At 41.2% G+C, this 12,761-nt stretch overlaps 1 protein-coding gene across 1 annotated transcript in view; it reads right to left on the bottom strand.

Moving 5' to 3' along the window:
- LOC120940876 (acetyl-coenzyme A synthetase, cytoplasmic-like) overlaps window positions 1–12,761 on the bottom strand; it is a 58,132-nt gene that overhangs the window by 21,839 nt on the left and 23,532 nt on the right. The window contains exons 4-8 of the mRNA XM_040353969.1: window positions 9,009–9,112; window positions 7,401–7,473; window positions 7,239–7,314; window positions 4,100–4,178; window positions 192–329 (exon numbers count right to left, since the gene is read on the bottom strand). Of these exons, the coding sequence (XP_040209903.1) occupies window positions 192–329; window positions 4,100–4,178; window positions 7,239–7,314; window positions 7,401–7,473; window positions 9,009–9,112 (470 nt within the window). The remainder of the gene's footprint in view (window positions 1–191; window positions 330–4,099; window positions 4,179–7,238; window positions 7,315–7,400; window positions 7,474–9,008; window positions 9,113–12,761) is intronic.

The raw sequence follows: 12,761 nt of genomic DNA, 5'->3' as shown, positions 1-12,761 counted from the left end.
TAGACCGATGTCAGTTGAGTACATTCAATGGCCACATCATTTGTCAGACTCAGTTTAACTAAAGATATTTAGACCCATTTATAGATACTACAGCCTATAAACTATGACACAGAGAACAGGTCTGTCCTGCTTGATAATTTTGGATACATTTGTAAGATACAATTCCCAACATAGAATAACAGGCTCTGTACCTTAGGCTTCCCAGTAGAGCCACTGGTATAGAGAATGAAAAGAGGATCCTCTGAATCCAGCCACTCAGGTTCACATTCTTCTTTTGCGTCTACCATCAGCTCATCCAACCACAAATCACTGTCTGGGTTCCAGGAAACCTTCATACAAAAGCATAACAATACAGTATATAAAGTATAATAGCAATAGCATAATAATCAACAGCATTTACAGCGCCTTCATACCCCTTGAAATTTTCCACATTTTATCATGTTACAACCAAAAACGAAAATTTTATGTGATAGGCCAACACAAAGAAGCACATAATTGGGAAGTGGAAGGAAAACGATAAATGGCTTTCAATTTGTTTTTATTAATATGTTAAATGTGTGGTGTACATTTGGATTCAGTCCCTCCGAATCAATACTTTGTAGAACCACCTTTCGCTGCAATTACAGCTACAAAGTCTTTTTGGGGATGTCTCTACCAGCTTTGCACATCTAGAGATTGACATTTTTTGCACATTCTTCTTTGCAAAATAGCTCAAGCTCTGTCAGATTGTTTGGAGAGTGTCTGAACAGTAATTTCCAAGTCTTGCCACAGATTCTGAATTGGATTTAGGTCTGGAATTTGACTGGCCACATGAATATGCTTTGATCTAAACCATTCTATTGTAGCTCTGGCTGTATATTTAGGGTCCTTGTCCTGCTGGAAGGTGAACCTTCTCCCCAGTCTCAAGTCTTTTGCAAACTTTTACAGGGGTTCTAAGATTTCCCTATATTTGGTTCCATCCATCTTCCCTGCCCTTGCTAAAGAAAAGCATCCCCACAACACGATGCTGTCACCACCACGTTTCACGGTGGGGATGGTGTGTTCAGGGTGATGTGCAGTGTTAGTTTTCTGCCACACATAGCGTTTTGCTCTGACCAGAGCACCTCCTTCCAAATGTTTGCTGTGTCCTCTAAATGGCTTCTCGCCAAAACAGGATTTCGTATGGCTTGCTTATGGCAAAACACTTCCATAAAGGCCAGATTTGTGGAGTGCATGTCTAATAGTTGTCCTGAAGACAGATTCTTCCACCTGAGCTATGGCTCTCTGCAGCTCCTCCAGTTACCTCTTGGCTGCTTCTCTAATTAATGATCTTCTTGCCCGGCCTGTCAGGTTTGCAGTTGTGCCATACTCTTCCCATTTTCAGATGATGGATGGAACAGTGCTCCATGAGATGTTCAAAGCTTGGTATTTTTTATTAATAAGCCAACTCGCTTTAAACTTCTCCACAACTTTATCCTTGACATGACTGGTGTGTTCTTTGGCGTTCATGATGCCGTTTGTTTACTAAGGTTCTCTAACAAACCTCTGAGGGCCTCACAGAACAGATGTATTTATACTGAGATTAAATTACACACAGGGGCACTCCATTTACTAATTAGGTGACTTATGTGAAAAAATAGGGTAGGAAAATGTTTGGGACTTTGAATGAGGCTGCAGACATGGTGCGGGTAGTAAAAAACGTACAGATTTATTGGTCACACATTTGCAAAACACCTATCAACATCCAGAGGTCATGTAAATGAAAAACATACATTTCAGAAATAAATGACATTACCACATATTAGAGCACATAATATGTGCAGATACAATAGGGGTAGCAGAGATACAACAATGCTTGACCGGATGTCACATGATCATCCGCATGGATTAATGAGTGCATAGGGTGAATATACATATGTACAGATGTCAAGGTAACAGTCTAGGCGAATATGTAAAGGTAAAAACGACTGGTAAAAGCATGTATAAATATAATCAGATCAATTAGAATATTGTAATAAAGTATATATAGCATCCGTATTGGCCCGACGCATTTCGTGTGTGTCACAATCCCCTTCCTACTTTTTCGCTTAGGGATGGAGGCTTGCTAGACAGGATTGGCAGTGCCCCCCTGCCATCCCAGTGCTGAGCCGCTTAGTTCTATGCGCCTTCTTTTTCATCAGGCTTAGGCTGAGCACACTCAAGGTTTTTTCTTGAGAACTAACAGTTATGCGTTTTTGTCATGGGTCTGGTATGTGTTGTGGTTACATGTCCATGGCCTCTCACTGTCTGCCAATAGGGAGCTGCGACGTGCTCTGCGTGCTGCCTCCTGCCCGCCCCTCTCTCTGCCCATTGGGCGGAGGGCTGCTCGGACCGAGGGAGGCGGTGCACACGGCGCGTCGGCGCCACGCATCCCGCCCAGCCTGGGACGTCAGTCCTGACGTCACTACACTGAGCGTGTGTTTCCCATCTCAGCTGAGGTTGCCAGGACTATAGGGTGGACGCTGTGGGCGGTTCCCGCCCGCGGCGACACCCTCCTACGGTGTACCTCCAGCCCTCGTGCCGCTGACGGCACGCTGGCGTGCACAGCTGTGAGGCGGCTATTTAAAGGTCCTCCCTGTAAATCCCAATGCCTATGAGCTGTAACAAGCTATACTACAGTATCTCTCCTGCTGGTTTTCCGGGAATTTTGGACGCCTCTACTAGGTTATTATACCTATCCATTTATTTGGGCTGGCTGTCTTTCGTTCTCTTATATTCACTAATTGTCTGTTATTACTATAGATCCCAGCTGGCTATCCCTTTGGTTTTTTTGCTCTTGCTATATATTCCATACATGCTCAACCCTATGTTATTTGCTGTTGGAGGATTCCTCGCTGCCCCTTCTTGTGTGCGCTTTACTGCCGCCTCAGCTCCCGAGACGGACATATCCTTTTGGCCGTGGCTCCATGTATACCGCATTCACTTATTTTTGATTCCATGTGAGTACTTCAGGTGGACTATGTTTCCACCTTATACTGGTTTAAATAAACTTTATTGACTTATTATACCTTACCCGTAATTTCTATATATTTTTAGATAAGCCAAGCATCTGCCCCTGAAGAGTGTGACACACACGAAACGCGTCAGGCCAATACGGATGCTATATATACTTTATTACAATATTCTAATTGATCTGATTATATTTATACATGCTTTTACCAGTCGTTTTTACCTTTACATATTCGCCTAGACTGTTACCTTGACATCTGTACATATGTATATTCACCCTATGCACTCATTAATCCATGCGGATGATCATGTGACATCCGGTCAAGCATTGTTGTATCTCTGCTACCCCTATTGTATCTGCACATATTATGTGCTCTAATATGTGGTAATGTCATTTATTTCTGAAATGTATGTTTTTCATTTACATGACCTCTGGATGTTGATAGGTGTTTTGCAAATGTGTGACCAATAAATCTGTACGTTTTTTACTACCCGCACCATGTCTGCAGCCTCATTCAAAGTCCCAAACATTTTCCTACCCTATTTTTTCACATACGTTACTAGGGATGGAGGTGCTATACTCATAGACCTCATTTAAAGTCCCAAAATCCCCTTCCTACTAATTAGGTGACTTCTAAAGGCAATTGGTTCCATCAGATTTTAGTTAGGGGCATCAGAGTAAAGGGGGCTGAATACAAGTGCACGCCACCCTTTTTAGATATTTGTAAAAGAAAAAAAAATGAAAATCACTTATCCTTCCACTTTGCGTTGGTCTATCACAGTGATGGCCAGCCTTGACACCCCACTACATTTCCCATGATGCTCATGCACTCTGCAGTGTAGTTGAGCATCATGGGAAATGTAGTTCCAAAACATCTGGGGTGTCAAGGTTCGCCATAACCGGTCTATCACATAAAATCCCAATAAAATAAATTGCGTTTTTGGTGCAACATAGCAAAATGTGGAAAATTGTAAGAGATATGAATACTTTAAGGCACTGTATATTTTAATGGTGACAAAATGACAACTATACACAAGCACAAAAAAACAAACAATGGGGTAGACAATTATATTACTGTACTTTATATTATTGGAAGAGCATAATAGTTATAGAAAGATATATGACGATTACCTGAAGTTTTGATTTATTTTGGTTGTTGAGCCTTCCACTGAGGTGTTTTACCACAATGCAGTTCTTCACAGTGTGAGCCCTATTGGCAAGAGTGAACATTGAACTTTCATCCACCATATATCCATAATTAAGAGTCACAATATTATACAGTATTCTTACACCATGAAAAACAACATTTATAAATGCACTTTATACCATAACGAGTGTTAGATATTGTAACATAATCTGCCAATTATGCATCTGCTGCTTGCATTACCAAAAAGGGGTGCTTTGCATATACACTATCCCTATAAGCATATCTTCCACTAACAATCACTTTCTTTTAAGTAATCATAGTACAGTAAAACCTTGGTTTCAGAGCGTTTTGCAAGACAAGCTAATTTTTTTAATACATTTTGACTTGATATACAAGCGATGTCTTGATATAAGAGTAGCGTCATGTCACAACCGAGTATAAAATAGAAGAGAGACGCCTCTAAGTGTAGCAATATGGTTACATTTAATGAAGGTACAACATTTAGAAACTCACATGGTTGATGATTAAAACAGGCACATCCAAGTATGCAGGCATCTGGGGTAAAGCTGTCCACATAGAGCGTCCTCCGCACCGCCATTGTTGACGTCCATTTCATGAGCGGTTCAAGCCTCACTTTCAGATCGCTCTACTGCTGTCAGTGAAGCATATTACACATTGAACACTAGATGGCAGCAAAGTGGACAGTGAGAAGCTGTCAGCTGCTTAGTGCATGCATCACATGACTTCTTGGCGGTCTATAAATACTGAGCAAGTGATCAGAGGAATTGCTGGTTTGTCTTCAGCTTCCTGTTGTGTTCTGCTTCCTGTTTCCTGCATCTGATTACCTGTTGAGACCCTTTCGAAAAAGTGTTCAAAATAAAACATCATATGGAATGATACAAATTGTACAGCGAGCCCTTGTGCATAAACGCGATTCACCGGATTCGATTAAGATCAAGGCTTCTTCAGGATTCGATCAAGGTTCACAGGTGTGACAAAGAACAGAACACATTCAGATTACACATCCAATAGTTGGCACATACAATAAAATATATTAAAAACGCATATGCTGGTCTGTCCCAAAGAGAGAGACGATTGACCCATAGAGACATACATAAACCAGGGAATACGTTATAATGGACTACGAGACATAGTCCATTATTAAGGTATTCCCTGGTTTATGTATGTCTCTATGGGTCAATCGTCTCGCTCTTTGGGACAGACCAGCATATGCGTTTTTAATATATTTTATTGTATGTGCCAACTATTGGATGTGTAATCTGAATGTGTTCTGTTTCAGACAGTGAGACTCGTTCTCTTTCTTTATCACACCTGTGAACTTTGAGCTTGTCCTGAAGAAGCCCAACGGTGAAACGCATTGATGCACAAGGGCTCACTGTACAATCTGTATCATTCCATATGATTTTTTTAATTTTGAACACTTTTTCGAACATATGTATTTTTCTAATAAAATAGATATTTTTTCTACTCCCCTATTGTTTGCCTTTGCTTTTTAAGACTGACCTTTGGTAACTTGAGTGCCATTTTTTCGTGCCTTTTTAAATCATCAACCATGTGACTTCCTAAATGTTGTACCTTCATTAAATGTAACCATATTGCTATACTTAGAAGGCGCAATTTGAGGATGGACATTTTATGGTTACACAACTTATTACATTGCTATAATCTTTTTATATAGACTGAAGGATTTGTGAATAAATTGGTTTGGTATGAATCATTTGAGTTTCCATTATTTCTTATGGGAAAATTTGCTTTAATATACAAGTTCTTTGGATTACAAGCATGCTTCCAGAACAAATTACGCTCCCAATCCAAGGTTTTACTGTATAAAATTTGTCAACGGCCTACATTTTTCAAAAATGTTGTTCTAGACCCACAAAATCTATAAAAGCTCAGTAAACCTTGTATAAGGTATAGCATTTGCGGAAGCCAACTAAGGCAAAATGGTGGCATTTGCTATAGTGGATAAAACAATCTTTATACAATACGTCAGGGTGGTTTTACCACTCTTTGCCTAGGTTTGCTCATAACTAAAAATATGGATATTACACACACACACATTTTTTTGTTTTATTTATTTTTTAAACATTTTATATTGCCACATGCTGGTCACATTAGCCTTGTAATCCAAAAAAAAAAAAAAAAAAAAAAGCACCACACTGAATCTACAAACAATTCATATTTAAACCATATGCAGATATATAAAATAAACGTGTGATAAAAAGTCTGTACATACACTAATTTGTTGCCAAACACAGTGCTTTCAAAAGTGCTGAAGTGCCAAAATGGCAAGCAACAAACTATTGAATGTTTGGACTTAAAGAGGAGATCCACCCAAATTTGGAACTTCCTCTTAACCCACTCCTCTCCCCCTTACATGCCACATTTGGCATGTAATTTTTTTGGGGGGGGGGGGGAGTGGGGGCTTCAGCACGAGTGGGACTTCCTGTCCCACTTCCTCCTTCCTGTAGGCGACTAAGCTTAATCGCCTTCGGGAAGTGGCTGCTGTAGGCGATCGCCTAGGACACGTCACAGGTCCTAGGCGATCTCCTGGCCAATTACACGGCGCGGCGCCGGGCCGCGCATGCGCAGTGCCGCTCGCGCATGCGCAGTGGGTGCCCGGCCGAGAAGCCGAAAGCTGTCACGGCCGGGTGCCCACACTGAAAATGAAGATGCCGGCCGGGGAGGGGGGGGAGGAGCGGAGCCCCGGCCGGCGCGTCGCTGGAGCAGGTAAGTGCCTGTTTATTAAAAGCCAGCAGCTACACTTTTTGTTGCTGCTGACTTTTAATAAACATACAAATGGCTGGAACTCCCCTTTAATATCTGAATAATAAAAGTAGGCTCAAGCCTTAAAGCAGCAACCTGGTCACTTTTTTTTTATTATAGTGTTTTTTTTTTTTGGGGGGGGGGGGGGGGGGTTGGTTTGACGCCCTTTCATATTTATTACATGACAGTATGGTACACAGTCCACCCCTATCATTGCTGAAAAACAAAAAATCCTACCATTATCTTTATATAACCACTGCTATATCTCTGCCAATAATTCATTTTATAAAGCATGATGACATACAATAAAAGGAAACAGACTGGAATAAAACCTACTTTTCTTTGCATTTATGAACTGCCTCATCTGCGATATGTTTCAAGTTGATCAATTTTTCACCTCTGAAAACACCATCTGAAAAGCACATTGTTCAGATCTCATTAACATGAAACAAAGTGGTGCATTATGCATTGTTCCAAAGCGCAGAGTTATTTTCATACCTGCAGTAATGAGTACAGCGCACTGGGAGTCCAGGATTCTTTCACAAAGGGACTCTGAGGAAAATCCTGCAAACTAAAAGAACAAGAAAATGTACTGTTAGAGCATTACTAAAGTGTTTTTTTTTTTTTTCAAAGCAAAACATAGCTGAACTACCATAGATCTAGGAGGGTGGTCAGACATGCATGCACACTTTGATTGTTCCTGTGCACTGGCAATTGGTGGCAGGCCCATTAACTTTCAGTTAGCCAGTCTTGTTTATGTCATTGTAAAGGGGGAATGGGCATGAGAAGAGCAACAATGACAAATGTAAGGGCGGTTTAAACTTTATGGAGGGATTCCAAAGTGACCAAGACTGTTTGTTTTCACTGGTTAGACAACCTAACAAACACACACACCTTGCCCCTGTACTTTTAACGAATGAGGGGCGCTCGGCCAACATTAATATTGTAAAGAATCTGCAACGAAAGGTTTGAGACCACAACATTTTATTGAGGTCTGCTTTGACTAGATAAAAATTATACAAACAAAAAAAAAACACAGATATTTTTGGGGACATACAGGTCCCCCTTTCTCAGGGTGACAGACAGGCAGGGGTCCCGTGTGTCCCTGAAATGTCTTTTTTTTTTAAGGTTTATTTTTGTTTGTGTAGTGTTATTTGTGCAAAGCAGACCTCAGTAAAACGTTGGTCTCAAACTTTTTGTTTCAGGTTCTTTAATGTTGGCCTAGCTCCCCTCAAAGAACTCACAATAAAAATTGAGAGACCATTAACATTTTACCGAGGTCTGTTTTGCATAAATGGCATTATTAAAAAAAAGTTTGGAGACTATTAGGACCTGTGTCTGTCACCATGAGCAAGGGGACCTGTATGTCCCTTAAATGTCTTTTTTTATGTTCTTTTTTTGGTTTGTAGAAATGTATATATGCAAATAGACCTCCGTACAATGCTGAGATCTCAAACTTTTGACATGCTGGCCTTTTTTGTTGCTGGTTTTCTAACCAGACCAATACAATGTTCCCCAGCACAATGGAGAGGGCTAGAGAGGATGGCGGCCTTGCACAGACATTAGATCACCCAAGCTGTTCAAAAACTGTTGGATTCAATGACCATCATCTCAATTATGTGGGTACCTTAACTTGGTTTTGGCTACATTCTTAAGTGTTCACCTCTACATAGCTGAATAAACCTATCCCACAAATAACTGTTGCTTCTATGTACTACGTAAGTGGTGAGTAAACAGAAATTGTATTTCTTGCAGAGCTTGTAACCCAGTGGAGCAGTTGCCAGTCATCCAACAACCTATTCCAACAGCTACTGTACATTACACCAGATCTGTAGTACTTTTGTGATTAAAGTGACAAAATAGACATTAATTTATACAGATAAAAGTGTTATGCACATAAGGCTTGTCGATGGATTATAAAAAACAATTTTTGACCCTGGGCTCAGTTTCAACAATCTTCTGTATGCTCATCCTCTACTCTAACAATAATGACATTGTAAGCGATTCCGTACACTAAAAAAAAAAAAAAAAAAAAAAAAAAAAAAAAAAACACAGCACAGCAATTCCCAAGAAGATCACGCATCATTTTGTAGGAGACATACATACCACAATAGAATGAACTGCGCCAATCCGAGCACATGCCAACATTGAATACACCAGCTCCGGGATCATTGGCAAATAGATGGCCACTCTATCTCCTTTCTTCACACCTATGAATGTAGTATATTTGATTGATTAATATGGTTAGAAAAGTATAGACTTTAAACTTACAGATGGCAGATTAATCTGGGCCTATCAATCCTGCTGCTGGCAATCTGTTGAAATCATCAGTGACAGGATCACCAAGAGGCTGCCCGTGTGTCCTTATGGGGCACACATGGGCACCCTCTTTTTTTTACTTGGAAAAACCAACTTTATTTATTCAAGGCACATATTACAAGACAGGTCAAATACATTTGACAATAAAAATACAGTGTCAAAGGTGAAATGCATGTTCATTCTTTGGTTACTTAGATACCACGGGTCCTACATTCACATGTTCAAGAGGACAGAGGAGCATTTTAATATGGAACAATCCCCAGATATGGCACAATCAGACACACGTTTCTCCATCCTCTAGCCATCTGTCCCAAACCTTGGAATACTTCTGTGTGGAGCCCCTGTGTGTATAGATCAGTTTCTTAAATGGTAAAATGTCATTAACAGCCTTTTTCCACATCCGTAGAGTGGGGGGCAAATTCTGCATCCATCTCTGGGCAATTACTTTACGAGCTAAAAATAATGTTTCAGATATGAAAATTGTGTGATATTTATCCACCTCTATGTCAGGCAACAGCCCCAAGATACACAGCTTAAGGTCAAGTACCACAGGGGATCCCATATTGTCATGCAGAAAGCGGACAACCTGCGTCCAGTAAGTCTGAATATTTGGACAACTCCAAATGAGATGATAAAAAGTGGCACTCGTGGACTGACACAGACGACAGGTCGGATTGGGTGTGCGGTGGAATTTGGCCAGTCTCAGCGGTGTCAGGTAGGCTCTATGAACAATGTAAAGTTGCGTTAGTCTGTCTGACAGTTTAGGTGATGTAGCCTTGGTCCCCTCCAATATTTCGTCCCAATCTGCACCCTCTATTGGGCCTACGTCCCTCTCCCAAGCCGTCTTAGCCTTCTGAGTAACGGCTACTGTACCCCGATGTCTAATGGTGCGGTACAGGTGCGAAATAAGTTTAGAGGGATCGCTCCCCATAACAATATCTAGCACCGGCGGGGGTTCTGTCTCCACCTCCAGAGATGGTAGCTGGGTTCGGAGTGCATGTCGGAGCTGCAGGTGTTTAAATACTAAGTGCTGTGGGAGCGAGAATTCCTCTCTAAGTGCGTGAAACTGCTTAATCCCTGAGACTGATAGGACTTGGTGCAGGTATATTATTCCGTGTCTGGCCCACACCACCGAGTCAGGGACCCCTGCTAGCTCTGGCATATGGCTGTTAAGCCACAGTGGAGTATGGGAATAAAATTTCCCAACATTCTGTTTTTTAAGGGATATTTCCCAAACCTGTTGGTGATGCTTTAACATCCCCGAGTTGTACCTCGCGGTCTGTTTTTGCGTTTGTTTCCCACGGAGGATTGACTGAAGTGGTGTATGCGCCGGGTGCCCGGGTTTGTCGCAAACTAAAGCCCTATAGCGTTGAAGTTCCGAGGTATTGAAGTGATATAAGTGAGAGAGCTGTGCGGCCAAGTAATACTCATGGAGATCTGGGAGGGAAACACCTCCCATGTCCGTCGGGTTCTTTAAAATGTGCCAAGCAAGTTTGTGTCTACCACTTCCCCAAACAAAGGAATTCAGAATAGCTTCCATTTGCTTGAAGATTTTTAAGGGAATGTATAGAGGGGCGTGCCACACCATATATAGAATTTTGGGCAAAATAATCATTTTTATAATATTTATACGCCCCATCACCCCTAAGGGTAATCTAGCCCACGTTTGCGTTTTGAGTTTGATCATGTCAAACAACGGTGCCACATTCAGAGGTGTATAGTCTGTTAGTCTCCTGGTGACCTCAACTCCTAGGTACCTAATCCTGGACACTCTGGAGAGCGGCAGTGGTGGGGTGACCACAGGGGGGGGGGGGGGGAGACATCTATGGGGAGAATTTGGGACTTGTCCCAATTAATGCGCAGTCCCGAATAACCACCCATTCGTTCAATAAGTCGCAGCGCTGTTTGCAGTGATGGTCCCTGATCTGCCAAGTATAGAATGGTATCATCCGCATATAGGCCTATCTTATCAACAGTGTTACCCCGACGCAAACCCTGAATATCAGGGTGTGCTCTAATTGCGATAGCCAGTGGTTCAGCGGCCAAGGCATATGGGCACCCTCTTTAGTGATACTGCAGCTGGAGATTTGTATCCAACCTGACATCACCATCAACTGTCACGTTCAGTTTACCAGTATTAAACGGTCAGCCATCAAAAACTAACAATTTATTTTTTTGTAGGTGAGGAACTGGTAACCCAAAAAAAAAATTAATAATAATAATAATAATAATAATAATAATATCAAGCGTTAAACTTATCATATAGTGTAAATAACAAAAATGGTTCCCATAGAGCAAAGCCAATTTAAAACCTGAATATGTAGTTCAAACTTTCAAAGATTAAAATAGTTTAAAACGTGCCTCATTGTACTATTTAATGAAATTCATTTGTACAGTACATTCATTCTTTGAAAAAGAAAAAAAAAAAAGAGAAAAAAAAATGCCTTATTTCCAGTATTATACTAGAACACAATAAGCTATATTAATAACACTGATAGACTGATACAATTCCCCTTAGATGTGTTAAAAAAAGGAACATTTACCAATATGTTTCTTCTGTAACAATTTCTATAGGCCCAATGTGTGTGCTGCTTATATATGTAGTGTGTAGGATTCTTTACAGTGAGAGGAGTACTGCTCTAATCATTAAAAAAGCATAAAAGTTTATTGTATTCAGCACACTTTTCATGTAGTTAAAATGCCATCCTGCTGAAAATGTGTGTGTGCAGCCATGTCTCTTAACTATGTGTCAGCAATACAACACATGTAACCAAGATACATCAGAGACAATGGCTCTGTGTCTACTATATACACAGAAGGACCCTTGTGTGTCTAGGCTGCCTTTTGCCTGTGGGCAGCACACCCCAAATAATATACCCGATATTGATGCATGTCCCTGCCATACTGTATAGTGGTATTATCCAACCAATATGTAATTCAATCAAAACAATTGAATTGCCATAACTTCCCTTATGGACACTTGAATTAGATAGGATTCGATCAAAATCAGCATTTCAAATCGATGACTACATGGTGGAAACAGAAACAGATGCGACTTCATTTACCATTGCATGGAACAATTTTATCTTAAAAGGGGAACTTCAACCAAAAAGGAGAAGTTTCACTTATCTGGCTCCTCCCCCCCTCTAGGTTTGGGAGCTGGCGGGGGGGGGGGGGGGGTCTGGTTGTGACAGGTAGATGTTCCCACTTCCGGTCGGATCACCACGGTGAACCGAATGCAAATTGTGCACCCCACTCCTGCAGCCTTCTGGGACACGTAACAGGTCCTAGAAGGCTGCTGGACTGTTCACAGAGTGCAGCGCCGCTCACACATGCGCAGTGGGAAGCCAGTTGTGAAGCAAGTAGCGACAGCCGGCTTCCCAAAGTAAACATGCCGACGTCTTGACCCGAAGACCGACAGGTGAGGATTGCGCTGGATTCCTGCACAGGTAAGTGTCCCATTATCAAAAACGTTTTGTAGCTGCTTACTTTTACATTTTTTGTTTCTAAGTTGAGGATCTGCTTGAACAATCATTTGAA

Source organism: Rana temporaria, chromosome 5 (assembly GCF_905171775.1).
Source record: "Rana temporaria chromosome 5, aRanTem1.1, whole genome shotgun sequence".
Classification (NCBI taxonomy): domain Eukaryota; kingdom Metazoa; phylum Chordata; class Amphibia; order Anura; family Ranidae; genus Rana; species Rana temporaria.
This window is presented reverse-complemented; position numbering and strand designations above follow the sequence as displayed.